The sequence below is a fragment of the Mirounga angustirostris genome, unplaced genomic scaffold, assembly GCF_029215605.1.
Source record: "Mirounga angustirostris isolate CCGP_5_RB_7025 unplaced genomic scaffold, mMirAng1.0.hap1 SCAF_12, whole genome shotgun sequence".
In the NCBI taxonomy this organism is placed as follows: domain Eukaryota; kingdom Metazoa; phylum Chordata; class Mammalia; order Carnivora; family Phocidae; genus Mirounga; species Mirounga angustirostris.
In genome coordinates, this window is record NW_026991720.1 from 101,713,728 (window position 1) to 101,739,508 (window position 25,781).

At 37.6% G+C, this 25,781-nt stretch overlaps 1 protein-coding gene across 12 annotated transcripts in view; it reads left to right on the forward strand.

Moving 5' to 3' along the window:
• ZPBP (zona pellucida binding protein) overlaps window positions 1-25,781 on the forward strand; it is a 136,078-nt gene that overhangs the window by 26,386 nt on the left and 83,911 nt on the right. For 11 of the 12 annotated variants that reach the window (XR_010406629.1, XR_010406627.1, XR_010406628.1 and 8 more), the window contains one exon: window positions 15,995-16,213. The exons of the other annotated variant lie outside the window; for it this stretch is intronic. Coding sequence is in view for 8 of the 11 variants with exons in the window: in XM_064575484.1 (XP_064431554.1) it covers window positions 15,995-16,213 (219 nt within the window). In the remaining 3 variants the exon portion in view is untranslated. The remainder of the gene's footprint in view (window positions 1-15,994; window positions 16,214-25,781) is intronic. 12 annotated transcript variants of the gene reach the window in all.

Consider the following 25,781-nt stretch of genomic DNA (forward strand, 5'->3'; position numbering starts at 1 on the left):
CAGGAAGAAATAGAAAACCTGAACAGACCTATCACCACTAAGGAAATTGAAGCAGTCACCAAATATCTCCCAACAAACAAAAGTCCAGGGCCAGATGGCTTCCCAGGGGAATTCTACCAAACATTTCAAGAAGAATTAATACCTATTCTTCTGAAACTGTTCCAAAAAATAGAAATGGAAGGAAAACTTCCAAACTCATTTTATGAGGCCAGCATTACCTGGATCCCAAAACCAGACAAAGACCCCATCCAAAAGGAGAATGACAGACCAATATCCCTGATGAACATGGATGCAAAAATTCTCACCAAAATACTAGCCAATAGGATCCAACAGTACATTAAAAGGATTATTCACCACGACCAAGTGGGATTTATCCCCGGGCTGCAAGGTTGGTTCAACATCCGCAAATGAATCAATGTGATACAATACATTAACAAAAGAAAGAACAAGAATCATATGATCCTCTCAATAGATGCAGAAAAAGCTTTTGACAAAGTACAGCATCCTTTCTTGATCAAAACTCTTCAGAGTATAGGCATAGAGGGTACATACCTCAATATCATAAAAGCCATCTATGAAAAACCTACAGTGAATATCATTCTCAATGGGGAAAAACTGAGAGCTTTCCGCCTAAGGTCAGGAACATGGCAGGAACTATCACCACTGCTATTCAACATAGTATTGGAAGTCCTAGCCACAGCAAGCAGACAACAAAAAGAAATCAAAGGCATCCAAATCGGCAAAGAAGAAGTCAAACTCTCACTCTTGGCAGATGATATGATACTTTATGTGGAAAACCCCAAAGACTCCACCCCAAAACTGCTAGAACTCATACAGGAATTCAGTAAAGTGGCAGGATATAAAATCAATGCACAGAAGTCACTGGCATTCCTATGCACCAACAACAAGACAGAAGAAAGAGAAATTAAGGAGTTGATCCCATTTACAATTGCACCCAAACCCGTAAGATACCTAGGAATAAATCTAACCAAAGAGACAAAGGATCTGTACTCAGAAAACTATAAAATACTCATGAAAGAAATTGAGGAAGACACAAAGAAATGGAAAATGTTCCATGCTCATGGATTGGAAGAACAAATATTGTGAAGATGTCAATGCTACCTAGAGCAATGTACACATTCAATGCAATCCCCATCAAAATACCATCCACTTTTTTCAAAGAAATGGAACAAATAATCCTAAAATTTGTATGGAACCAGAAAAGACCCCACATAGCCAGAGTAATGTTGAAAAGCAATGCCGGTGGCATCACAATTCCAGACTTCCAGCTCTATTACAAAGCTGTCATCATCAAGACAGCATGGTACTGGCACAAAAACAGACACACAGATCAATGGAACAGAGTAGAGAGCCCATAAATGGACCCTCAACTCTACGGTCAACTCCTCTTTGACAAAGCAGGAAAGAATGTCCAATGGAACAAAGACAGTCTCTTCAACAAATGGTGTTGGGAGAATTGGATAGCCATATGCAGAAGAATGAAACTGGACCCTTTCCTTACACCACACACAAAAATAGACTCCAAATGGTTGAAAGACCTCAATGTGAGACAGGAGTCCATCAATATCCTAGAGGAGAACACAGGCAGCAACCTCTTTGACCTCAGCTGAAGCAACTTACTCCTAGAAACATCGCCAAAGGAAGGGAAGCAATGGCAAAAATGAACTATTGGGACTTCATCAAGATAAAAAGCTTTTGTAAAGCAAAGGAAACAATCAACAAAACCAAAAGACAACCGACAGAATGGGAGAAGATATTTGCAAATGACATATCAGATAAAGGGCTAGTATCCAAAATCTATAAAGAACTCATCAAACTCAACACCCAAAGAACAAAGAATCCAATCAAGAAATGGAAGAAGATATGAACAGACATTTTTCCAAAGAAGACATCCAAATGGCCAACAGACACATGAAAAAGTGCTCAATATCGCTCGGCATCAGGGAAATCCAAATCAAAACCTCAATGAGATACCACCTTACACCGGTCAGAATGGCTAAAATGAAGAAGTCAGGAAACGACAGATGTTGGCGGGGATGCGGAGAAAGGGGAACCCTCCTCCACTGTTGGTGGGAATGCAAGCTGGTGCAGCCACTCTGCAAAACAGTATGGAGGTTCCTCAAAAAGTTGAAAATAGAGCTACCATATGATCCAGCAATTGCACTACTGGGTATTTACCCCAAAGATACAAAAGTAGGGATCCGAAAGGGTACGTGCACCCCGATGTTTATAGTAGCAATGTCCACAATAGCCCAACTGTGGAAAGAGCTAAGATGTCCATCGACAGATGAATGGATAAAGAGGAGGTGGTATATATATACAATGGAATATTTTCCAGCCATCAAACGGAGTGAGATCTTGCCATTTGCAACGACGTGGATGGAACTGGAGGGTATTATGTTGAGTGAAATAAGTGAAACAGAGAAAGACATGTATCATATGACCTCACTGATATGAGGAATTCTTAATTGCAGGAAACAAACTGAGTGTTGCTGAAGTGGGGGTTGGGGTGGGAGGGATGGGGTCACTGGGTGATAGACACTGGGGAGGGTATGTGCTCTGGTAAGCGCTGTGAATTGTGCAAGACTGTTGAATCTCAGATCTGTACCTCTGAAACAAATAATGCAATATATGTTAAGAAAAAAAAGAAGAAGGTAGCGGGAGGGGAAGAATGAAGCGGGGGGAAATCGGAGGGGTAGACGAACCATGAGAGACGATGGACTCTGAAAAACAAACTGAGGGTTCTAGAGGGGAGGGGGGTGGGAGGATGGGTTAGCCTCGTGGTGGGTATTGAGGAGGGTACATTCTGCATGGAGTACTGGGTGTTATGCACAAACAATCTTGGAACACTTCATCTAAAACTAATGATGTATGGGGATTAACATAAGAATAAAAAAATTAGAAAAAGAAGGTAAGGATCTCAACAAGAAGAGAGTATCCTAAGGAAGCGGAGTAGGCCCAGGGTAATCATAGGGTCCTTATAAGAGGAGGTGCAAGGGTCAGCGGCAGATAAAGGACACGTCATGGTGGAAGGAGAGGTCTCAGGAGTTTTCTTTGAGGATGGAGGAGGGGCCATAAAGCCAGGGAGTGCAGGAGGCCTCTAGAAGCTGATGATGGCAGACGTGGAGTTTCCCCTGGAGCTTCCAGAAGGAACACTCTGATTCTAGCCTTGTAAGATTCACTTTGGACTTCTGATTTCCAAAATGGCAGGATGATAAATTTGTGCCATTTTACGCCACTACATTGGTGATGATTTGTTATGGTAGCAATAGGAAACTAATGTACCATCCTTGTCACAGCTGACTTACAGAACAAATGGCAGAATTATTAGTCGTTTTCTGATAATTTTTGGTCACTGAAAAAACACTATCCCATATATCCAAAGAAAGACATAATTTTTTTTTTTTAAAGATTTTATTTATTTGATAGAGACACAGCGAGAGAGGGAACACAAGCAGGGGGAGTGGGAGAGGGAGAAGCAGGCTTCCCACTGAGCAGGGAGCCCGATGCGGGGCTTGATCCCAGGACCCCGGGATCATGACCTGAGCCGAAGGCAGACGCTTAACCGACTGAGCCACCCAGGCGCCCCAAGACATAATTTTTTTTTATGAGAAATTATATTAACTCTATTCTTAGACAAAAATTTGTTTAAACTTTTGAATCGGTCACACTTCACTTTTGTTCAGCAGTTTCTCCATCTTGTTATTTCATGGGTCTTGTCTGTAGCCAATATAATCTCTGATGGGGGTGTATTCACATAAGCTGAGAGTCGTAGCAGTGCCTAAAATGAACGCTAGTCTGTAGTAACGATGAGCATAGCTAATCTGTGTTTTTACATGTAATTCTGATAACCATGAAACGCACCTAGTGCTTCTGCAAGGCATAGTCAGAAGTGCTTTATTTGTATTCACTTTATTTAATCCCCACAACAGACGGTGTAGTACATACTGCTGTGTTCTGTGTACAAACACTGAGGCGCAGGGGGGTTAAGTGACTCGGTCAGGGCCACGGTGTGAGAATGCGGGCAGACTCAGATGTGAGTCTAGCAATTCTGATTCCGGACTTGGTGTTCTTACTTTAAAGTTAACTTATGTTACAAAGGCACAAAAGCCAATCAGATCCCTTTTTATCTTTTTAAACATAAGTTCTTTAGTATATTCATTTGGTATATAAATGGCATTTTTATTTTTATTTTTTTAGTATAGCTGACACACACAATGTTACATTAGTTTCAGCTGTACAACATAGTGATTCAACAACTTTAAACTTTATGCTATGCTCACCACAAGATACACACGTATTTTTGTGTTATGGAAAGTAAATTGTTAGTATTTCTGTAAGAAGAATTCTATAAGGTAGAATCTTCTACAGAATATTCAGTGTTATTTTTGATAGATTCTGCCAGTTTACCTACAAAGAGTGGACCAATTTATATCCCTGCCATAGTATATGAAAACATCTTTTATAAGGTACTTTTTCTGTTGGTTTCTGTTTGGCTTGTGCTGAGCAAGCTTCCCTGAATTAGAAGAACTGAATTCACTTATAATTACATTACATTTTTATATATGAACTGTTTAAAATTTTAGAAAGTATCAAAAATAACATAACACCCAGAATTACTATCAGATTTAAATATGGCAATATCATGGATGTATGGTGACTCATTCCTTCAATATGCCCATCCTTAATTAATAAATTTGAGCATTTAAAAGTATTTTTGTTACCTAGTAGATTACATTGCCTTTTCAGTTTTGATGCCATTTTCCTTTCGGGTGGTTTGTCTTTTTCTCAGTAATTTATAGGGTCTTACCAGTCTGCATACCAAACCTTTCTTTATCATATTGCAGTAGCTTCTGCCTCTCTCACTATGATGTTGTTTATACTCCAGAAGTTTCAAGTATTGTTGTTACAGTGAGATTTACCACCTTTTTTTTGAGTTGTGATTTTTTCCGGTTTAATTTTTTTCTGAGATCTTTCCTTAATACCTAGAAAAAAAAAAGTTGCATATATTTATTTGGTTGGCCTGGGTTTTTTTTATTTTTTATTTTATTTCTTTATTAAAAGATTTTATTTATTATTTATTTGTTATTTATTTATTTATGGCAAGTGGGGGGAGGGGCAGAGAGAGAGAGAGAAAGAATCTCAAGCAGACTCAGAGCTGAGCATGGAGCCTGACGTGGGGCTCGATCTCATGACCCTGAGATCGTGACCTGAGCCAAAATCAAGAGTCAGACACTTAACCGACTGAGCTACCCATGGCTTGTGTTTTTTTAATTAAACTTTTTATTTCAAGGTAATTGTAGATTCATGTATAGTTGCAAAATATAATTCAGAGATCCCATGTATACTTTACTCAGCTTCCCCCCATAGTGACATCTTGTGAACATATAGTACATAATCAGGCCAAGATACTAAGTTTATATAGTACACCAATCTTAATCAGATTCCTCCAATTTTATAGTACTCCTTTGTGTGTGTGTGTGTGTGTGTATTTAATTCTCTTAAGTTTTGTCAGAGGTGTGTTCTCCTGTATCCACTGCTGCAGTTAAGATGGGTATTGAGGGGCGCCTGGGTGGCTCAGTTGGTTAAGTGACTGCCTTCGGCTCAGGTCATGATCCTGGATTCCTGGGATCGAGTCCCACATCGGGCTCCCTGCTCAGCAGGGAGTCTGCTGCTCCCTCTGACCCTCCCCCCTCTCATGCTCTCATTCTCTCTCTCAAATAAATAAATAAAATAAAATAAAATAAAAGATGGGTATTGAGGAGGGCACGTACTGAATTGCTCAAGCACTGGGTGTTACACACAATGAATCATGGAACACTGCATCAAAAACTAATGATGTAATGTATGGGGATTAACATAATAATAAAAAAAAAGATACATAGCAACAGAAGTATACTTTGGGTTGTCTTTTTTTTTTTCCCCCTTTTTTAAAGGTTTTACTTATTTATTTGAGAGACAGAGAGAGAGAGCACAAGCCGGGGTGGAGGGGCAGAGGGGGAGGGAGGAGCAGACTCCCCACTGAGCGGGGAGCCTGATGCAGGGCTCCATCCCAGCACCCTGGAATCATGATCTGAGCCAAAGGCAGATGCTTAACCGACTGAGCCACCCAGGCGCCCCTGGGTTCTCCTTTTAGACTCAACCCATTTCCCTCTTAACCACCTCATCATGACTGACAACCACATTCTTCTCCAATTCTATAACTTCATCATTTCCAAATTATTATATAAGTACAGGAATATAGTATATAATTTCATGGGATTGGCTTTTTTCATTTGACTTAATTCTCTGGAAATTCATCTACACTGTTGTGTGCATTTATCATTCATTCTCTTTATTCTGAGCTGTATTCCGCAGTATAGATGTGTCACATCTGTTTAACGCCTCACACACTGAAGAACATCTGGATTGTTTGAGGCTTGGGGCTATAACATATAAAGCTGCTATGAACCTTGTGTGTATAGTTTTTTGTGTAGATACAAGTTTTTATATCTGTGGGATAAATGTCCAAAGTGTGGTAGTTACATATTAGTTTTACAAGAAATTGGCAAATTCTTTGCCACAGTGGCTCTGCCGGTTTACGTTCTGACCAGCAGCTTCTCTTATGTCCTCTCTGGTATTTGGTGTCATTATCTTTTAACGTAACCATTTTAATGGGTGTGAAGTGATATTTCATTGTGGTTTTCATTAGTGTTTATCTAATGTCTATGGACGTTGAACATAATTTATGAGCATATCTACCATCTGTACACCCTCTTTGGTGAAATGTCTGTTGATATCTTTTGCCCATTTTCTAATTGGTTTGTTTGATATGTTACTATTGTTTTGAGTTTTTTTTCAAAAATACATATTTCTATATACTTTTGTAGGCTTTGTTATTTGCAAATATTCTCTTCTAGTCTATATCTTTTCAGTGTCTTAATGAGAGGTTTTTTTTCCAAAGGGAGGGGGTCCAGAATATATTTTTTTTAATTTTTAATTTTTTAACCTCTTGATCCCCTCATCTATTTTTTCTACCCTTCACTACCTGCCTGTGGCAACCACCAATTTGTTCTCTGTATCTATGAGCTTTTCTTTCCTTTCTTTTTTTAAAGATTATACATATAAGAGAAATTATACAGTATTTGTCTTCCTCTGATTTATTTCACTTGGTATAATGCCTTCAAAGTCGATCCATGTTGCCACATTTATGCACACATGTGCACATACACTCAAATCCCAAGATTTCATTAGCCATTCAACCATCAGTGGACACGGTTTCCTTATCTTGGCTGTTGTAAGTAATGCAGCATTGAACACGGGGGTGCAGATATTTTTGCATTAGTGCTTTTATGGGGGATAAATCCAGAAGTCGAATTACTGGGTCATATGGTATTTCAATTTTCATTTCTTGAAGAACTTCCATACTGTTTTCTGCAGTGGCTGCCCCAGTTTGCATGCCCGCCAGCAGTACACGAAGGTTCCCTTTCTCCACATCCTCACCAACACATGTTGTTTCTGTCTTTGATACTAGCCATTCTTTTTTTTTTTTTTTTTAAAGATTTTATTTATTTGACAGAGAGAGAGATAGCGAGAGCAGGAACACAAGCAGGGGGGTGGGAGAGGGAGAAGCAGGCTTCCTGCCGAGCAGGGAGCCCGATGTGGGACTCGATCCCAGGACTCTGGGATCATGACCTGAGCCGAAGGCAGACGCTTAACCACTGAGCCACCCAGGCGCCCGATACTAGCCATTCTAACAGGTGTGAGGTGGTATCTCAAAATTGTGGTTTTGATTTGCATTTCCCAGATAATGATGTTGAATATTTTTTTCATGTACCTGTTGGTCAGCTGTGTTTCTTTGGAGAAATGTTTATATAAATCTTATGCACATTTTTAATTGGATTGTTTGTGTTTTTTGCTGTTGAGTTGTCTCAGGTCTTCTTATATTTTGGTTATTAACTGCTTATCAGATACATGATTTTCAAAAGTTTTCTTCTATTAGTAAGTTACATTTTTTATTTTGTTGATTGTTTCCTTTGCTGTGCAGAAGCTTTTTAGTTTCATGTAGTCCCACTTGTTTATTTTTGCTTTTGTTGCTTTTATTCTTGGTGTCAGATTAGAAAAATTGTGAAGGAGCTTGTCACCTATATTTTCTTCTAGGAGTTTTATGGTTTCAGGTCTTACATTCAGTTCTTTAATCTATTTTGAGTTAATTCTTGTGTATGGTGTAAGATAGTGGTCCAGTTTCACTCTCTTCAATGGGTGGTCCAGTTTTCCCAGCACCATTTATTGAAGAGACTGTCCTTTCCATCATTGCATGTTCTTCACTCCTTTTTTGTAAATTAATTGTGTACATGTGGATTTATTTCTGGGTTCTTTAGTCTCTTCCATTTATCTGTCTCTGTACCATACTTTTTTCATTACTGTAGCTTCATAATAGAGTTTGAAATCAGGGAGCATGATGCCTCCAGCTTTGTTCTTTCTCAAGATTACTTGGGCTATTTGGAGTCTTGTGGTTCCATACAAATTTTAGGATTGTTTTATTTCTGTAAAAAATGCCACTGGAATTCTGATAAGGATTTTATTGAATCAGATTGATTGGGGTAGTGTGAACATTTTAGCAATGTTAATTCTTACAATACACATACATGGACTATCTTTCCATTTATTTGTCTTCTTCAGTTTCTCTCCTTAATGTCTTATAATTTGTAGTAGTTTTGCAGAGCCAAAGTTTTTCAATTTCATGAGGTCTGGTTTATCAAATTTGGTTATTAATCATACTTTTGGTATCAAGTCTTTGCCTAGCCATAGGCAAAGATATCCTCCTATTTTTTCTAAAGTCTTACAGTTTTACTTTTAATGTCACACATTTTCAGTTAATTTTTCTATAAGGTATGAGGTTTTAACTTTTTATGTATGGACATACAGTTATGCCAGCTTCATTTCTTGCAAAGTCTGTTTTTCCTTTGATGAATTGTTTTTGTACCTTTGTCAAAAACCAGTTGAGAATATTTGTGGGGGGGTGTATTTCTGGGTTCTCTCATTTCTTCCATTGATCGATAGGTCTGTATCTCTGCCAGTACCACACTGTTAGTTAATACAGCTATCTGGAAACATTCAATACCAAGTAGAGTGATTCCTCCCACTATTCTTTTTTATGAAGATTGTTTTTATGTTTTCCGGGCCTTCCCCTTTCCATATGAATTTTAGAATAGTCTTGAATATATCTACAAAATGTCCTGCTGGAATTTCTATGGGGATTACATTTACTCTATAGATAAGTTTGGGGGAAAATTGTCACCTCTACTATAGTGAATGTTTCAATTCATGAACATGGTATACCTCCATTTAATTAGGTCTTAATTTCTTTTATCTGTTATTTCTTAATCTATTCTTATTTCTTTTATGTACATGTTAAGTACCTACCTAAGTATATTATTCTGTTTTTTGGAACAATTTTGGATGGTATTAGGTTTTAAATTTTGGATTCCACATGTCTATTGTTAATACATAACTAATGACTTATTATTTGTGTCTTAATCTTATAACCTGTCATCTTGTTAGGGTTACTTAACAGTTCTAGAATCTTTTTATTTTGTAGATTCTTTGTGAGACAGTCATGTCATAAACACATAGGGACAGTTTTATTTATTCTTTTTTTTTTTTCAATTTGTATGCCTTGTTTTTCTTACTGTGGTGAATGGACTTCCAGTATTTTGCTGAATAAGAATGGTGAAAGCAGACATTCTTGCCTTGCTTGTAAATGTGATATTAGATGTGGTTTTTATGTAGGTGCTCTTGATTAGGTTGAGGAAGTTTCCTATTCCAAGTTTGTTGATTATGTGTGTACATAATGGAACATTGTTGGATTTTGTCAAGTTTTTCTTTTTTTCTCCATTGAGATAATTATGTGGTTTTTATTTCATAGTATATTACATTCATTGGGTTTCAAATGTTAAACCAACCTTGAATTTCTGGGATAAATCCCACTTGGTCATGATGTATGATTCTTTCAGTACCCTGCAAGATTCAGTTTGCTAGTGTTTTGTTAAAAGTTTTTGCATCTATATTCATAAGAGATTGATCCATAGATTTCTTGTGATAAATTTTTTGTTTGGTTTTTCTGTCAGGGTAATACTGGTCTCATAGTATGAATTGGGAAGTTTTTCTTCATCTTCTGATTTTGGAAGAGTTAATTAAGAATTGTTAACAATTCTTTAAATGTTTTCTAGAATTTGGCACACCTGGGTGGCACAGTTGGTTAAGTGTCCAACTCTTAGTTTCTGCTGTGAATTTCTCAAATTTCTTTTTGTTATTCTAATTTTATTCCATTGTAGTCAGAGAAAATACTTTGTATTTCAATCCTTTTAAGTTGATTGAGATTTGTAGCTTAGAATATGCAACATCTTTGAGAATGTGCTATGAGCACTTGAGAAAAAGGTATATTCTGCTTCTGCTGGGTGGAGAGTTCTGTAGATACCTGTTGGTTCTGTTTGGTTCGTGACATTACTCAAGTCTTCTATTTCTTTGTTGTTCTTCTTCCTATTTGTTCTATTATTGTAAGCATGGCATTGATGTCTCTTAACTAATAGTGTTAAGTTGTTGATTTCTTTTTTTTATTTCTGTCAGGTTTTGTTTCATTTTGGTGCTTTGTTCTAAGGTGTGTCTGTGTTTATAATTGAGGGATTGTCCTTTTTATCTTAATAAAATGTTCCTCTTTGTAGGAATATTTTTTTTTTCCTTTAAAGTCTATCTTGCCTGATAATTGTATAGCCACGTCTGCTTTCTTGTGGTTGCTGTATGCATAGTGTATCATTTTTCACTTTATTACTTTCAGTTTATTTGTATCTTTTAATGTAGTGTGTGGCTCGTGTAGACACCAAATAGTTGATACTGCTTTTTCAATCCAGTTTCAGTTTCTGCCTTTTGATTAGATAGTATCATTCATTCACATTATTTTTATATAATTAGATATACACTATTGTTTTATTTCTTGTTTCATGAATGTTCCTCTATTTTTCATTAATTCTTTTGAAGTAAATGCACATTTTCTAATGTGGCATTTTAATTTATTTAATGATTTTTCACTATATATTTTTGAGTTATTCCTTTATTGACCGTTCTGATACATACCACATATATTTTAACCTATCACAGTCACCTTGACATTTATACTAACTTAATTCCAGTGAGTTATAGAAATGTTACTCTTATGTATATATATTCCTTTTTCCTGCTTTTTGTGGTATTAATATTGTACATGTTATATTTGTAAATGTTACACAACTAACAATACATAGTTATTATTTTATATAGTTTCATATAGTTTCTGAGAAGCCAGAAATAGAAAGGCGAGAGGGTGTATGTTTATAGGTTTTGTTTTATCTGTCTTCTTGTTGATCATTTTTTATTTTTTTCATTTGCTCCCATGTATCAAGTTACCATCTGTAGTCATTTTTGTAGCCCCATACATGGGGACCAATGGTACCTTGTATACAGATTCTTTGATACAACTGCTTTTTAAATCTGGAAAGAGGAAAAAAGTAGAAGAAATATGCACTTACACTGTCTTCATAATTACATAATTACCTTTACTGGAGCACTTTATTTTTTGGTGTGGATTCACATTATTGACTGAGATCATGTTCTTTCAGTCTGAAGAACTTCTTTTAGCTGATTCATTTTTTGGCCAGATCACATCTGCTGAGCCCCTTGGTCCATTTCTCCTTTCAGTGTTTTCATTTTTCAACTGCAGTATGTCCACGTGGTTCATTTTTTATAATTCTTACTTTATAGATATTCCCTATTTGATGTGAGATTGTCATTATGCCTTCTGTCTTTAATCATAATTTCCTTTAGTTATTTTAACTTTTCTTTCTTTTTATGTGCGTGAGCCAGGGGAAGGGGCAGAGGGGGAGAGAGAGAAAGAATCCCAAGCCGGCTCCGTGCTCAGTGTGGAGCCTGACATGAGGCTCGATCTCATGACAATGAGATCACAACATGAGCCAAAACTGCAGATGCCCAACTAACTGAGCCACCTAGGTGCCTGTTTTAACATATTTATGATGAATGCTTTGAAATACTTATCTTTTAAATCCCATATCTGATCATTCTCACAAGTGGTTACTGTTCCCTAGCTTTTCCAGTACATGAGTCATACTTTCCTGTTTCCTTGCTTGACTCAAATTTTTTCCAGAAACTGAACTTTTTAGATAGCGTAGGAACTCTGGGTAGTGACCCACACCCCTGCCCTCCCCAGGCTTGTGATAATTATTTCATGTTTATTTGCTGAGCAAGTGCCTACATCATTTCTGTGAAGTTCATTTCTCACCCACCATAACACGAAGACATCCCACGCCCACCCCCCCACCCACCCTTGTTTGTTTTAGGAAGGTGCAGCGTGGGTGTACCCACAGCAGTACGATGGATCTTTTGTTTTTAACAATGCCCTGGGCATAAATTCCTCTGAAGACTGATCCAGTTAAATTTGGGTTCCTTTGAAGGGATATTTCCCAGGTCAGTGTTTGAGATTTTTTCTGACCCCGGGATAGCTCCTCCCAGCTGACTTTTCCAGTGTTGCTCTCTGACAAACTAGGCAGGCTTTTATTCACCTATATATCCAATGAATCTATAAAAGTTTTCCCGGTTGTCTTTCACAAGACCTCTGCTGGTTTGTTTGTTTTTTTTTAAGATTTTATTTATTTGACAGAGAGATAGAGTAGGCAGAGCGGCAGGCAGAGGGAGAGGGAGAAGCAGGCTCTCTGCAGAGCAGGAAGCCAGATGCAGGGCTTGATCCCAGGACCCAGGGATCATGACCTGAGCTGAAGGCAGACGCTTAACGACTGAGCCACCCAGGCGCCCCTGACCTCTGCTGTTTTTGAGACTACCCTGAGGTTCAAACTTCCCTGCACTGTATCTCAAGTGGTTTCTGTTCCTTTGAGAAAAGGTTCGGAGCTCTGTGTTCTACAGCCTGCCAACCCCCTTTGGCAAATTCTCTGACCCGCAGCCCCTGGGCTGAGGGTGGGGACAGTGGTGTGCTCCCGCTGAGTGCCACCCTGCTCTAGTTGCTTAGCGCTTGGTGGAGGGGTAGCAGTGGCATCCCTGGGACTCCTCCGTTTGCTGCTCCTGGTGTGGACCCCCTCATACCATAAACTGGGCAGGGGCTGTGAGGGCCCCAGGATTCTCAGCATTGCTGCAGCCAGTGTTGAGCCTCTGTCTCGCAAAGTGCTGATGACTGGACGAAGGGAGTCATCCCCTCTCCACCGTATCACCTGCAAGTTCACTTCAGCAACAGGTAGCTCTGGTCAGCAGGGGAAATGCTGACCTCCTGCCCCTCCTGGGAGGCTGCTGTCTGGGAGCTGGGGGAAGAGGGCGCCCCTGCATTCCTGTCTGCACTAGTCTGCGGTGGAGTTTCCATCTAGCTGAGGGGAGGGAGCGGGGGAGGGAGGTCTGGCTTCAACTCCTCAGACTCTTCACTGTTCTTACTGACTTTTAGTAGATTTCTGGAACAAACGCTTTTTCCCTTTTTTCTTTGCCCTAGTGTTACCCCAAACTCAGTTCCCCCCTTGGTGGGTGTGGAGCCCAAAGACACAACCGAGCCAAAGAATAGGAAAAGGAAAGGTTCTACTTGGAATGAGTAAGGAGAACATCAGGGATCTTTCCCACAGCAGTGTCTCCTAGAACAATAAAATTGGGGAAGCTTTGGCTGAGGGTGCATCCATATTTATGACGAGGCTTGCTCAAGAGGGAATACAGATTGGAGTTGGGCAAAAAGTCGTCTTAGGGTGGCAGAGTCCAGGTCAACGTCCCGAGGACCAGTAGGGGTGGGCGTCATTAGGTCTCTGGCTCTGGTGGGTCCAGAGTCTGAGTGCTCAGAGGGGTTTAGATCCTACGAAGGTAACTCACGGGTATGTGTCAGGCCAGACTTCACTTTTGAATCAGCACTGGGAGTTGGTATGGTTGTTTGTTTGCTTAACAAATTTTTTGTTTGTCCTTCCACAAAGATTATTTCTGTTATCAGAAAAGTAGTAAATAATAGTTGATGACCATTTGCTGGCTCTGGTTACTACAAGAAAATATTTAGCCTTCCCTAATTCGTACACACTTCTTCCTCCCCAACCAGGGCCTCAGCCGCCAGCCCGTGGGGTGGTCGAGGATTGTGTTCCTGGCAAATGTCATTTCACCTCCTGGGTGGTGCCTCATTTCCCCTACTCTCACCCAAAAGAATGTGTTTAAATCCCTTTGCATTCCCTGAGCAATAGTGTGCAAGTCCACAAAGTGAATGGCTTGGACTAGATCTCTCAGCTCTTTTGCAGCTTTGAAGTTTTAGCACAGATTCTTCTAAAGAGTGGTGATAGAATAAAATGCAGTGAACTGCTGTCTGCTCATAATTAATTGAGATAGTTGTCATAACTAACTAGCACTGGAAATTTTATCACTAATTTATTGTTCCTGGTATCATTAGGCTGTCTCCTGGTCTAGTACAGGCTGTTCATTCTTATAAGCTTTCCTAAGACGGCTGGGGCCTGAGATCACTTTTCTTATGCCCAGAAAGCTATGTCTTTCTTTTTCCGGGAACCCCTGTCTCTTTCTGCTTACATTAGGACCATTTCCAGAGGTTATAAATGGTTGTCTTCTAAAAACAATTGACATCACTTTCATTGGGAAGTGGGCTGTACCGTTTCTCCAACTGTCATGTCACGTTACTATAATTGTTTTAATAATATTTTCAATCATCATTACTTTACGGTATATGCCATTTGTTATATAGTAGTATTTTATTTTAAAATGTTTGACAGATTTTCATTGTTGATTTTTATTTTGATGTCATTGTGTCAGAGAATGTGGTTACATAATATGTATATAATTATGATGGATTTCTTACCATTTTTATATTTTTCCTGTCATTTCGGTGAGATTTTAAAATGGTTAGAAAAAAATGTTCTCAGTTTCAGATATTGTAATGGAACTCAGTAAAACTGGTAGATTTATGAGAAACATACTAGTTTCTGCCTATAGTTGGTAATTACAGGACTATTGTTTATTTAGTTAGTTTTTAAAGATTTTATTTATTTATTTTTTATTTATTTATTTATTTGTTTTTTTAAAGATTTTATTTGACAGAGAGAGACAGTGAGAGAGGGAACACAAGCAAGGGGAGTGGGAGAGGGAGAAGCAGGCTTCCCACAGAGCAGGGAGCCTGATGCGGGGCTTGATCCCAGGACTCTGGGATCATGACCTGAGCCGAAGGCATACGCTCAACGACTGAGCCACCCAGGCGCCCCAAAGATTTTATTTATTTATTTGACACAGAGAGAGAGAGCACAAGCAGGAGGAGCGGCAGGCAGAGGGAGAAGCAGACTCCCCACTGAGCAGGGAGCCCGATGCAGGACTCAATCCCGGGACCTCGGGATTATGACCTGAGCCGAAGGCAGACGCTTAACTGACTGGGCCACCCAGGCATCCTGTTGTTTATTTTAAAATGAATATTTAAACTTTGAGAAATTTCATTCCTAAGTTTGAGGAAGAATATTGTATTGGTTAAGGGCACAAACTGTGTATGGGGCAGGCTTCTTGGTTAGAATCTTAGTTTTGATTTTTTTTTTTTTAAAGATGTATTTATTTTTGAGAGAGGAAGAGAGAGTGAACGTGAGCAAGTAGGGGGGAAGGGCAGAGGGAGAGGGAGAGACTCTCAAGTAGATTCTCTGCTGATCGCAGAGCCTGATAGGGGCTCAACCTCACAACCCTGAGATTATGACCTGAGCCGAAATCAAGAGTTGGACGCTTAAGCGACTGAGCCACCCAGGCACCCAGAATCTTAGTTTTTATTCCATAGGCATTGGGCATGTGACACAATCCCTGTATCCCTCAGTTTCTGCAGGATGGATATAAGAACATTATGAACTTACTCCAAGTAATGATTTCTTTTTAGTAGTTGCAATATATTTTAATTGTTTAAATGACCATTTTTGTGTTATTCCTTAATTTTTTGCAGCTTATCGTGAGCCTCATTATTATTACCAGTTCACAGCTCGATATCATGCAGCTCCCTGCAATAGTATCTATAACATTTCTTTTGAGAAGAAACTTCTTCAGATTTTAAGCAAATTGGTTCTTGACCTTTCATGTGAAGTTTCTTTACTGAAGTCAGAATGCCATCGTGTTAAGATGCAAAGAGCTGGTTTGCAAAATGAATTGTTCTTTACATTTTCAGGTAAGTATATATAATTCTTTAAAGAAAACGAATTGAAAACAAAAAGCAAATTTTGAAGACGTGTGAATTACGTGCAGCATTTTTTGAAAATAAACGTTATAGCTCTGAATATGTTTCGTGTTCTCTGCTTTGACGTAATTCTGATAGGCCCCAAAATAAAATTCTACTGATTCTCGTACTTAATGAAATGTTGGCACTCTCAAATAACTAAACCTTGCTGTGGTAATTTACTAAAGAATAGAATTTGGTATAAAGAAATGCCTATCTTGATACTTAGCTGTTACAAAGATTTAATTTGTAAAAGCACCTGATTCTAATAACGTGAGTTAATGTTATAGACCAGAAGGACCATTTTAACAGCTTACTGTGCTTTTCCTAATAACAGCGCAGAGTGGGGGCCCAAGGTTTTCTTGAAAACAAAGAATTGATTTTGTACCTATATGTATATTTATAAAGGGCCTGTTTATGAATAAACACTGTGGAATAACTATCCATATGTTTTTATTGGGTCCCCCTGGCAATAGGACTCCATCCTCTTTCCATCTCAAATGATATTGCTTGCTGTTTTCCTTTCCTCCTTACTCTGTCCTTGATTCCTCTGCTGCTGATGTTGGATTGTACTCACCCATTTCTCCAATTTTCTGGGTTTTGGTTTTTTGTTTTGTTTTGTTTTTGGGGGGTTTTTTTGGTTTGGTTTTTTGGCCATCAGCGATTGAATTTTTAGACACAACTGAGAGGTGTGAAGCTTTACAGGAGAAAAAACAAGAGTTAAACCCCATTTGCACTGTCTTTTATCTTCTTTACTACTTTTCTCCTTCTTCAGAAAAATTTTGGAAGTGAGTCTGTAGCCCCTGAGACAAAGTATCACAGTTAGACTCTTTCTTTAGCTCTTCAAGGACTCACTATTAGCATTCATAAGAATTATGAGGTCTTTGTACCCAGTGTGTTTAATAGGTGCTATTAATAGGCATTTAATAGTCCTTAGAAGACCTTGAAAGTAAAGTTGAACCCATGAGAGAAAAGATATGATATACAATAGAAATGAGGCATTGTGGGCTTGATATGCATTTTTCTAATGACTAATGATGTTAAACATCTCATGTACTTCTTGGCCATTTGGGTATATTTTATGGAGAAAAGTATATTCAAGTCCTTTGCCCAATTTTTATTTTCTTTCCAGCTTTATTGAAATAATTGGCATATAACAGTATGTAAGTTTAAGAAGTACAATGTAAGGATTTCGTGTGTGTGTGTGTATGTACAAATATATATAAAGTTTATACCCTTTGTCTACTTTTATCCATTTCCCTCAGGCCCCACCTGCTACCCCAGCAACCACCAATCAGTTCTCTTCCTGTGAGTGGCTTTTGTCTGTTCTATGTATAAGTGAGATCATAAGTATTTATTTTTCTCTGTCTGAATTATTTCACTTAGCACAATAACCTCAAGGTTCATCCACTTTGTTGCAAATGTCAGAATTTCCTTCATTTTCATGGCTAAATACTGTTTCATTGTGTATGGATACACACACACACACACACACACACAATTGTTTCTTTTACTGTGAAGAACTTTTCTAGTTTGATGTAGTTCCACATGTTTTTTGTTTTCATTGTTTGTGCTTTGGGTGTCCTATTCATAAAGTCATTGCCATATTCACTGTCAAGGAGCATTCTTGTATGTTTTCTTCTAGGAATTTTATGGTTTGTCTTACATTTAAATCTTTAATCCAATTCAAATTAATTTTTGTGAGTGGTGTGAGATCGGAGTCCAGTTTCATTCTTTTGCATGTGACTGACTATTTGGTTTTCCCAGTACAACTTATCGTAGAGATTACCTATTCTCCATTGAGTATTCTTGGCTCCTTTGACCTTATATGGATGGGTTTATTTCCTGGGCTCTCATTTCTCTCCCATAGATCTGTGTCTGTTTTTATGCCAGTACCATACTGTTTTGATTACTATACCTTTGTAATATACATTTAAATTAGAATGTACTGCTTCTAGTTTTCCTCTTTCTCAGAAACACATTGGCTATTGAGGGTCTTTTGTGGTCCCATAAGAATTTTAGTATTTTTTTAATTTCTGTAAAAAATGCTGGTGGAATCTTGATAGAGATTGTATTGAATCCATAGATTGCTTTGGGTTGTGTGGACATTTTAACAATGTTGAATCTTTAAATTCATGAACATGGGATATCTTTCTATTTATTTGTGAGTCTTCAGTTTTTGTTATCAATATCTTACTATTTTCAGTGTACAGATCTTTTACCTTATTGTTTAAATTTATTCCTAAGCATATTATTATTTTTGATGTTATTATAAGTGGGATTGTTTTATTTCTTTTAAGGTGATGTGCCGTTATTGTATAGAAATGCAATTGATACTTGTATGTTGATTTTATGCCCCACAAGGTTACTAGATTCATTTATAAGATCTGACAAGTTTTTTAGTGGAGTCTTTGGGGTTTTCTATATATAAGATCACATCATCTACAGACAGAGACAGTTTTACTTATTTGTGTTTGATTCAAATGCCTTTTCTTTCTTTCTCTTGCTTGATTGCTCGGGCTAGGACTTCTAATACTATTATTGGAATGGTGAGAGTAGGCACCCTTATCTTGTTCTTCATCTTAGAGGAAAATCTTTCAACTTTTTATCATTGAGTATGGTGTTAGCTGTGGGCTTGTCATATATGGCTTTTATTATATTGGAGTACTTTCCTTTATACCAAATTTATTAGGGGTTTTTATTGTGAATGGCTATTGAATTTTGTCAAATACTTTTGCATCAGTTGAGACGATCATGGGATTTTATTTTTCATTCTGTTAATGTGATACATCACAGTTGTTGATTTGCATATGTTGAACCATCCTTGCATCCCAGGGATGAATCCTGTTTGATCATAGGGTGTGAAGCTTTTAATGTGCTACTGAATTTGGTTTGCTAGTATTTTGTTGAGAATCTTTCCCTCTATATTCATTATATATTGGTCTGTACGTAGAGATATAGGTCTATAGAGATACTGGTCTGTAGTTTTCTTGTAGTGTCCTTATCTGACTTTGATATAGGCCATGCACAATGAGTTTGGGCATGTTACCTGTTCTTCAATAATTTGGAAGAGCTTGAGAAGGATTAACGTTAGTTTTTTGAAAATATTTGGCAGAATTCACCACTGAAGATACCTGGTTCTGGGATTTTTCTTTTGGGGACTAATTCAGTTTCTACTTGCTATTGATCTGTTCATATTTTCTATTTTATCATGACTCAGTCCTGGTAGGTTGTGTGTTTTAAGAATGTACCCATTTCTGGGATGCCTGGGTGGTTCAGTCAGTTAAGCTTGATTTCGGCTCAGGTCATGATCTTAGCATTGTGAGATGGAGTCCCATATTGAGCTCTGCACTCAGTGTGAAGTGTGCTTGAGACTCTGTCTCTCTTTCTCTCTCCCTCTCTGCCCCTGCTTCGCCCCTCACTTCACTCTCTTTCTCTCTAAAGTAAATAAATAAATTCTTTAAAATATATATATATATACTAATTTCTTCCAGGTTGTCAAGTTTTTGGTATATTGTTATTCATAGCAGTCTCTAATGATCCTTTGTATTTTTGTGGATCAGTTGTAATGTCTCCGTATTCACTTATAATTTTACTTATTTGAGCCTCTTTTTTCTTGCTTATCTAGCGAAAAGTTATCAATTTTTTAATTTTTTCAAAGAACCAGCTATCGTTTTTGTTAATAATTTCTGTTTTTTCCTATTCCCTATTTCATTTATTTCTGCTTCAATTTTTGTAAGATTTTAATTCCAGCTAGTTAACATATAGTGTTATATTAGTTACAGATGTACATCCTAGTAATTCAGCACTTCCATACATCACCCTGTGCTCATCATGACAAGTGCACTCCTTAATCCCAATCACCCATTTAACCAGTCCCCCTACCAACCTCCCGCCTGGATTGGTAGAATAAATATTGTTAAAATGTCTATACTACCCAGAGCAGTCTATACATTTAATGCAATCCCTATCAAAATACCAAAATACATTTTTCACAGAACTAAAACAAACAATCCTAACATTTGTGTGGAACCACAAAAGACCCCAAGGAGTCAAAACAATCTTGAAAAGGAAAGGCAAAGCTTGGAGGCATCAAAATTCTGGACTTCAAGTTATATTACAAAGCTGTGGTGATCAACACAGTATGGTACTGGAGCAGAAATAGACACAGATCAGCGGAACCGATTAGAAAACCCATAGACGATCTCGTAACTATACCATCAGTGAATCTTCGACAAAGCAAGAAAGAATATCCGACGGGAAAAAGACAGTCTCTTCATCTCTTCAACAAATGGTGTTGGGAAAACTGGACCACTTTCTTACACCATACACAAAAATAAAATCAAAACGGATTAAAGACCTAAATGTGAGACCTGAAAGTATAAAGTCCTAGAAGAGAACCCAGGAAGTAACTTCTTTGACATTGGTTGTAGCAACTTCTTTGAGGATTTGTCTCCTGAGGCAAGGGAAACAGAAGCTGTTTTTTAAAAATAAACTACTGGGACTTAAAAAAGATTTGCACAGCAAGGGAAACAATCAACAAAACTAAAAGACAGCCTATGGAATGGGAGAAGATAATTGCAAATGATAGATCTGATAAAGGTTTAGTATTCACAATATACAAAGAACTTGTAAAACTGAACCCCCAAACCAAATAATCCAAAATAATCCAATCCAAAAAATGGGCATGAACAAACATTTTTCCAAAGAAGACATCTGCTTTTTTATTATTTCCTTTCTTCTAATGTTGGGAAAAGTGGTGGTGGTGTTGTTTTTATTCTTTTTCCTTGAAGTGTAAACTTGTTTGTTGATCTTTTTGTATACTCCTTCGTTTTCTTTTAAGAATTTTCAAGTTTTACCTCTGTATTTAGGTCAAAGATTGATTTTAAGGTAATTTATTTTTAAATACTGTGAAATAGGGCGCCTGGGTGGCTCAGTTGGTTAAGCGGCTGCCTTCGGCTCAGGTCATGATCCTGGAGTCCCGGGATCGAGTCCCGCATCGGGCTCCCTGCTCGGCAGGGAGTCTGCTTCTCCCTCTGACCCTCCTCCCTCTCATGCTATCTGTCTCTCATTCTCTCTGTCTCAAATAAATAAATAAAATCTTTAAAAAAATAAAATAAAATAAAAAATAAAAAAATAAATACTGTGAAATATGGGTCCAGTCTTCACTGAAGTGTGGATGTTCAGTTGTCCCAGCTGCATTTTTTGGAGACTGTGGTCTCCCCCATTGAATTGTAATGGCACCCTGTTGAAAGTCAGCTGGCCACAGACATATGGGTTTATTTCTGGACTCTTCTATTTCATTTTTCTGTGTAACCTTTCCTTATTATAGTACCACACTGCTTCTTTGCTCAGAAGGTTTTGATAGTAGCTTTATAAAGTGAGATTTGAAATTTGGAAATGCAAGTCTTTGATTTTGTTCTTCTTTCAACATTGCTTTGCCTATTTGAAGTCAGATGCAATTCCATAGTTTTTAGCATCTGGTTTTCCATTTCTGCCAGATAAGGACATCGGGATTTTGGTAGGGAATGTATTGAATCCATAGATAGCTTCGGATAGTATTAATACCTTAATAATATTAGGTCTTCCAATCTGTGAACATGGGCACATTTCCATTCATTTATGTCTTCTTTATTTTCTCAGCAATGCTTTGTAATTTTCATGGTATAAGTAGTTTACCTCCTTGGTTAAGTTAATTCCTAGGTGGTGTTTTTTTTTTTTTTTTATGCTATCATAAATGAAGTTATTTTCGTATTTTCCTTTTCATGCTGTTGGTTGTAGTATATAGAAACGCAGCTGACTTTGTATCTGGCAAGTTTGCTGAATTTGTTTGTACAGTTTTATTTATGGAATCTTTATTCCTACATAAAATGTAACATCATCTGTGAACAGAAATAATTTTACGTCTTTTCCAGTTGGATACTTTTTATTTCTCTTTCTTGCCTTACTGCATTAGTTAGAACTTCCAGTACTTTGTTGAATAGAAATGGCAAAAGTGTACATCCTTGTTTTGAACCTGGTCTTGGAGGAAAAGCTTTTAGTCTTTCACCACTGAATGTGATATTGGCTACTGATTATATATATGTGTGTGTCTTTCATTATATGGTAGGATTTTCCTCCTGTTTCTGCATTGTTGAGTATTTTTTTCCATGGAAGGGTGTTGAATTTTGTAAAATGACTTTTCTGCGTCAAATGAGATGGTCATGTGGGGGTTTGGTCCCTTCATTCTGTTAATGTGGTGTCTTACAATGATTGATTTTTATATGTTGATCTATCCTTGCATCCTGCTAATAAATCCCACTTAATCATGGTATATTATCCTGTTAATATGCCCCTGAATTCAGTTTGCTAGTATTTTGTTGAGTTTTACGTGTTTATTAGTGATATGGATCTAGAATATTCTTTTCTTATAGTATCTTTGTCTTTTGTGTGCTTTAACAGTTCTGTTCCTACCCTTTTCCATTGTCAGTGCCATAAAATTATGACTTTATAAATTGCTCCCAATATAATTATTTTAAATGAATTTAGTCTCAAATTATGCAGAAAGTAAAGTGTGAAGTTATGAACCAAAGTTATAGTAATACTAGCTTTTTAGACTAATTGTTTTTAAATAGCTTCTTAAATCATGTAAACATTGCTGTTAGAATCCAATCTTACAATAGTAGTAGCTTTTAGCATTACTCACATACTTACCTTTATCCAGATCTTTATTCATAGGGCTTCAGGTTACAGTCTTGTGTCCTTCCCTTTCACCTGCAGGACTCCCTTGAGCATTTCTTGGAGGGCAGGTCTAGTGGTAACAAACTCCCTTAGCTTTTGTTTATCTAGGAATCTTCCTTGCTCTAAAAAGACAGTTTTGCATGTTATACAATTCTTGGTTGATACTTAAACAAACAAACAAAAATCAACTTTTAGCACATTGAATATATCAGCCTATGACATCTGGCCTCTAAAATTTTTGATGCTGGATCAGCTCATAATCTTACTGAGGATCCTTTGTATAAGACAGATTACTTCTTTCTTGCTGCTTTCATGATTCTTTGTCTTTCAAAAGCTTCATTATAATGTGTCTTCCTGTAAGTCTCTTTGAGTTCACCTTACTTGGTATTTGTTGAGCTTCTTAGATGTTTATATTCATGATTTCATCAAATTTGAGAAGTTTTCAGCCAGTGTTTATTAAAATGATTGCTCTGATACTTTCTCTCTTTCCTTCTGGGACTCCCATAGTGTATATTTTGGTCCATTTGATGATGTTCAAAAATTTTCTTAGGTTCTGCTCACTTTTCCTCAGTCTTTTTCTTTTCCTCAGATTTGATAATTTCGAATGTTCTGTTTTCAAGTGGGCTGATTGTTTCTTCTGCCTGATCACATCTGCCTTCAGATCACTGTAGTGAATTTTTCACTTCAGTTCTACTTGGCCGCTTCAGAATTCTTTTTAGGTTTCCTGTCTCTTTATTAATATTTCCATTTGTTCATACATAATTTTGAGTTTATCTACATCTTCTCTAATTCTTTCCCCATCTTCCAGGAGGCTGTTTTAAAGTCTTAGTCCAGTAAACTTGACATCAGGTATTTTTCAGGGATAGTTTCTATTGGTTTACTTTTTTCCTTTGAATGGACCATACTGTTTCTTTATATGTCTTATGATTTGTTGAACACAGGCACTCGAATCTAATAGTGTAAGTGTAGAAATCAGATTCTTCTCCTTTTCCAGGGTTTGTTTCTTTTGTTGTTGTTTTGTTCATTTTTTTAAATTGTGCCAACGGTCTTTGTGAGATACAAACTTAAGTTCTCTCAGATCTTGTCTTTTCTTTTACCTTTTTTGTGCATATATGGTCACTTCCAATTTTTCCCATAAATGTTGCTTTTGGATACCCTACTGCTTAATGTCTGGCTGCCCAAAAAGGACAAGGAGAAAAATGAGGTGAAAAGGGGGCACCGGCCCCTTCTGGTCTTCTGTTAGTCATCTCAGCTGGTGTGAGAGGGGCTTGTGACACGGAAGGAAGTGCAACAGTCATGGCCGCCTGCCCCTTAGCTGCATCTCTGTGGAAGAAGCACTGAACAAATCAAGCACACATCTGGTATTTGGAGGCCAGGATTGTTTTTTTTTTAATTTCCCCCATCTTGGTTCCCACAAGCTGTGTACAGACTATTTCAAGGATACACACACAGCTGCCTGCCATGGTTCTTGGGATGTTGGATGGAGAGGACTACTGTGCTAAGAGCCACAATTGACTGAAACTAACAATTTGCTGTACAAGCCTTCTCTTGGAAATTGCCATAATTCCATAGACTCCTGAATTCCAAAGCAGTTACATGACACAGATTATTCCACTGAAATTGTTGTGTATGAGGGGAGACTTCTACTCTGCCACCTTCCCAGAATCCTCAGTGTAAATCTTACCCTTCCTTCTCTATAAGTAAGAATTTTTTTCCCCCTCTTGCTTCCTTCAAGATTTTCTTTTCGTTTGATTTTCTATAGTTTGAATATGGTATACCCCTGTGAAGACTTTTCAGTATTTATTCTGCATGTTGTCTGTCAGTTTCCTGGAGCTCTGCTTTTGTCGGTCATCAACTGGAAAATTCTCATCCACTATTGCTAAAAAGAGTCTTTCATTTCATTCATTCTTTTCCTTCATTCCTATTGTATGTACATTGTAGCTTTTGTTAGTGTTCAGTTCTTAGAAATTCTTTTCTGTTTGTTTTTTTCCCATCATTTTTTCACTTTGCTTTTCAGATTCGGAAGTGACCACTGACATACTTCAGTCTTCAATCCACTCTGATTCTCTCCTCAGCCACATTGAATCTCCTGATGAGCTTATGGAAGCCATTCATTTCTTTTATGGTGTTTTTCATTCTGGCATTTCCTTTTGATTCTTTCTTAGAGTTTTAATTTCTCTCCTTATATTACCCATCTGTTCTTGCATGTTGTCTACCTTTTCCATTAGAGCCCTTTGCATATTGTCATAGGTATTTTAAATTTCCAGTCTGATAGTGTCAATGCCTCTCCATTTCTGAGTATGATTATAATGCTTGTTCTGTTTCTTTCTTTTTTTTTTTTTAGGATTTTATTTACTTATTTTGTTTTAGAGAGAGAGGGTGAGAGTGGAAGGGGGAAGGGCAGAGGTCAAGAGGGGGAGAGAGAATTTCAAGCAGACTCCACACTGGGCTCAGAGCCTGATACAGGGCTCGATCTCATGGCCTTGAGATCATGACCTGAGCTGAAATCAAGAGTTGGTTGCCCAACCAACTGTGCCACCCAGACACCCTGCTTGCTGTGTTTCTTGAAACTTTTTTGCCTTTGAGTATTTCTTGCAAGTTTTTATTGAAAACTGGACATTATGTGCCTCATAGTAAGAACAGAGTTAGGTATGTTTTATTATAATATTGTTTATTTATCTCTTTAGGATTTGGGCTCTATTTACTTTTTATGAGAACTATGGGTTTCAGAGGCTAAAAATTTCTGTGATACCCTTGTGTTTGTCTCCTTTGTTGTTTCCCTAAAGTCTTCTTATTAAAT